General features: G+C 31.6%; 1 protein-coding gene across 1 annotated transcript; it reads right to left on the bottom strand.

Moving 5' to 3' along the window:
- LOC124457510 lies at positions 1-3,538 on the bottom strand. The gene is made up of 4 exons (XM_047007745.1): positions 3,374-3,538; positions 775-845; positions 442-630; positions 1-246 (listed from the first exon to the last, which is right to left on the bottom strand). The coding sequence occupies exons 1-4, from the start codon at positions 3,433-3,435 to the stop codon at positions 122-124; spliced, it is 447 nt and encodes a 148-aa protein (XP_046863701.1). The 5' UTR covers positions 3,436-3,538; the 3' UTR covers positions 1-121.
- Positions 3,539-4,634: the final 1,096 nt, after the last annotated feature.

Raw genomic sequence — 4,634 nt, 5'->3', positions numbered from 1 at the left:
TTGAAGAGAGAAAAAAAACATTAGAATTTATTTTAAACACTACCAGTGCACAAAATGAGATACAACTATATAAAGTATAACGAAAGAAATTTCATAGAAAATAAGCATCAATTTTTTTATTTTACAGGAGAGGAGTACAGCAGTATACATATCCCTTAAATGCATATCGTGATGTTTGAGTTCCCCATGAAGGAAGATATCCTACTGAAGAATGGAGTATGCATGTCTTATGAGGACCATTATTGCCTAAAAAACATTTATAAAATCAATCTTTTAGTTAATAAGTCTTGAAGCTAATAATTATTTTTAAAAGGTATAAATAGAAAGGATGAAACCAGTTATCTTTCAAACAGAAGTCCTTCTCCCTAGTGTTACTAAATATTATATTTTTTCGAGGATGTTTGTAACTATATTTTCTATACAGGTAGATAGTATTTTTACCAATTTGAAGCCATTGGTTATATGCGTCTTTAACAGGAGTCCAATGATCACCAAACCTTACTGGTCCAACTGGATATTTACCATCTCGACAAATGACAAAAGAAGGACACAATTGTTTTCCATCAGCTTTACATGTCGTCTTGGCAGACAAATAAGTAATATCGCTAGAAAGGGACTTGACAACGTATGCTGAAAAAATATGACTTAAAATGAATTTCAGGAAGTAATATGAAACACATTAATTTTAATGAAAGGAATTAAGATACATTAAAGTAGCATTAATTTCTTCTTTTCTTAACTATGTGGAATTTTAGACTGTATTTTCCAACTCACCAACACCCACAACGCTGCGTGTTTTCCTCTCCATCTGTATTAAGTCATCATCAGCTCTCATAACTCTTGCACTGTACAAAACAAAAAATCAGACTCAGTGATAAAATATTATAGAATATTCTTGATAAATAAATAACGGTGGAATATTTTTATAAATAACGGCTCATAGCTCATATCCATCCTTTGTTCAGAATTCTTACAAGCATTTAGAAGAAAGTATTGAGAAATGTTGACGCTAAAAGATTATAATAATAACATTAAGGAATTTGATCAGTAATATAGATCATGATTATTTACGAGTTTTCTGATAGAAAGTAACTAGCGCAAAAATTTTTCAAATGACCAATGATTCTTCAAGAAGATTGTTATGAGTCTGACAGTAAATATAACGCACAAAAACAAAAACAACAAAAGTATTGAAAAGAAGCGGGAATGAGCCATATTTTCAGACGAAATTGATAAAAAATTATAACAGTTACCAACTGGAAACCTCTTTAATGGCTGCTAAACACTGATGAAATAACATAATAAACTATAAAGGAATGTTTCTAGTAAAGAAAAAGCTTTCTTAATTGTCATGCATTTTCATTAAACTGATATCAACTTAAGATTATAAGTTCCTGTTATGAAATATTTATGACCACATGGTTATTACACGATGCATATGGAATATTCTTTTAATGAAGATATTGACTTTATAATAAATGCACGATTTATGATTTCTAAGTTCCTTTGAGATAAATTTGTCAAAACTCATTTTCATGTCTTATTTTATGGCAAGACAATGTAGTCACTCTGAAACTGCATCAAACGTATTTGCTCCAAAACCTTTGCGTGGAAGTTGCAAAAAATGAAAATACAGCCCAGTTAGAAAAAATTCTCTTTGAAGCAACAGAAGAATTTGAAAATAATTTAGAATCTATTAATAGCGACATTAACAGTCCATGGATGAATTCTTGGTGTGCTTAATGCATTATACACATTGACATGTATAACATGCTTCAAAAAAGTTATTCCAAAAACGGATCAAATGGGAAATTGTGAAGCCTACAGTGTTAATTGCACGTATATACTTTAAAAATATAGACACAAATAAACAGTTTACAAAAAGCTTAACTCTGCATACCTTAAATAGTTTTAGTTTTGACTTTGTTTACGCTTTAATTGCACTTTCTAAGCAATGACGTCAATATGAATATGATAGTTTGTAATATTAAGAACTTAAAATTTCAAGAACTTAGATTGTAAAAAACGGATATTGATCTGTTAATTTTTTTACCCATGTGAACCTATTTTAATTGTTGTGACAATAGTTAGAAGGGATCAGCAGTTCAAAAATACTATACACAATAATACAATAAATATTTTTAAGAAGTGTCATATATGGCTGGAGTATTTTCGTTGGTAATATTTAAAGGTATAGAAGTATCTTTATGATAATTTTTCAGTAAATTATTTTTTTTACATTGCTTCGACTTTAATTTGTATTCATTTTGTGTGGCAAGGCAACACTTTCATTTTAATAGTAGCTTCTAGTTACGCTGAGGCGTGGCAGCACACTATTCTTGACATGATGGACCTATTCCCCAACGCGACCTGTATACTGGTGAAATCTCGATTAGTGTCTGTCTGTTAACAATTCTGGGGGGGATTTTATGAAATGCGGCCTAAATAACGTAATACAGTAGATGCTAAAATCGAGTGATTACCGACATCAATTATAAATACCTCGTTTGGCGAAAAACACATGAAATGGATTCACCGTGCCGTATTTAGCCGGTCGGTTCACATTTTTTGTCTTGCGCTCTATGGTCACACGGTGAGAAAAATGTTGTGTAAGCATGTATTTATTTTTGTTCGAGCTTTTATTATTACTTGAAATATCGGTGTGGATTTAACAAAACGTCAAAAATAATTTAAACGCATGGTGCGAGTTTAACCATGAAATATGAATTATGAACACGATGAAACGTTTGCTCTTAGCGAAACCATACATCATTTTATCGCAGTCGCATAGAATCATCGGAAATAAGCTTCTATGAAAATGTTATAAAGGAAATAATGGAAACAAAACTACAGTTTTATAATATTGTCCGTTTCTACGTTTGTAAACATGCGTTCAATTGATCGGTTGAATAATTAAAGTATAATACTTTTAATCAGAAAGCATTTTAAAGACAAATTTGTTGGAGATATAAACATGTTATCAATAAATCGTTTTCGTTCGAAATGGTAATGAATTTATCTTTAAAATTATTTGAAACGTGAAATGAAATAAGATGTAATGTGCGGGAGCTATTTTTTCCCAGAAATCAACCGTCGACTTTCAGAACGCTTGCATCATTGACTGTCGTTTATCATCAAAAGTTCAACAATACCAGAAAGGTATCTTTTTATTATAGAATAGTAATACACAACTATGCGGGAATTCGTAACATTGAGAAAATGAAATAACTTTCGAAAATATATGTCCAAACTAAGCTCCTACCCGTCGCATACGATGCATCTTTTTGAATGCTTATATGCTTATTTGACGCATCTATACATAGCTAAGTCTTTTAGCACGTACAACAAAAACTTTGAGAAACTTTATATTTACCTGTGCACATTACTGAATACAATTAAAATAATCAATATTGAAATAAAGTTGGAGTAAGCCATCTTTACAGAATGAAATCGTTCCAAAATGTTACACCAAGAAACAATTAACTTCAAAGTTAAACTGCACCTAAATAATCAACGAACCTTTGCTTTTGTTTCAGTTTCCCTAATTAAGAGCGAATTTTATCTGATACGCATTTTGCTGAAACGGAAGTTTACTAACTATTTTAACATCAACAAAATATGACACGTTGAAGAAACAAAGGGTGAATATTATGCAAACAATGACCTTTCTTAAGAAATTAAATGTTCTTAGCCGAAAATTAAGCATTACATATTAATTTGATAATTACTTCATATCCTTTTTTGTCATACAAAATGCAATTTCCTGCACTTTCTTCTTTGAAGAAGGAGTATGGAGCTCATTTCCATATAATCGTCGAATCGTCATTCGTGTGAAAAAACTCAATTTTCTTATTAAGCCCACTTGATAAGCTGTCAAAAATTATGAAATACCCGTGATTTCCATATGATCGCCAATCGTCAACACACCAAAAAAAGCATGGGTACTAGGCAAAATTTGTGCGCACTTCGAGTACAGCGGGACCAAAATAAAACAATGGACAATTTACTTCTAAGATAGATTAAATGTATATATTTCTCTTATAGCATGTACACGTCGTCTAGACCTGCCCAGGTGGTTATATTTCTTAAAAAATCTGTATAATCTAAAAACTTGAACAAAATATTTTGAGCTGCTCTTAAGCTTTTAAACATAAACGTCAGTCGTAAATCATTGAAGGTGTCCGTTACAAGAGCAACATTCGATGATTGATGCTTATTAGAAGAACTAGAAATGCAATGCCTATTTTGGTTTTATTTCAGTATAAATTCATGGTATGAATAATTTTTTATTGCGCGTTGAATCGTCGAAACGCCCGATTCCCGGTTTCCATTACAAATAGCAACCGTCGCCCATTGCCGTTCGCAAAATTCGATCGTCGAGATAGAACCTGACTCCTGATCGTCCAACATTGTTTCCATTTAATCGCTGCGTCAAAATAGCTATTTTTTCGACGCTTGGCGATTCGATGATTATATGGAAACCGAGCTTAATATTACCGCCAATTTCCGTTAAAAACAGACGGGAATGTGCTATGTTGATTTAATAATAACCAGTCTCACAGGACGTAGTTTAACCATATCAATTAAAAATCACCATATTGACTTAGCAATCATGTTATAGAAGTTAATAGTTG

The sequence above is a fragment of the Xenia sp. Carnegie-2017 genome, unplaced genomic scaffold (genome assembly GCF_021976095.1).
Source record: "Xenia sp. Carnegie-2017 unplaced genomic scaffold, XeniaSp_v1 HiC_scaffold_6, whole genome shotgun sequence".
NCBI lineage: Eukaryota > Metazoa > Cnidaria > Anthozoa > Malacalcyonacea > Xeniidae > Xenia > Xenia sp. Carnegie-2017.
Note: the sequence above shows the minus strand (reverse complement) of the source record. Positions and strands in the feature narration are given on the sequence as shown.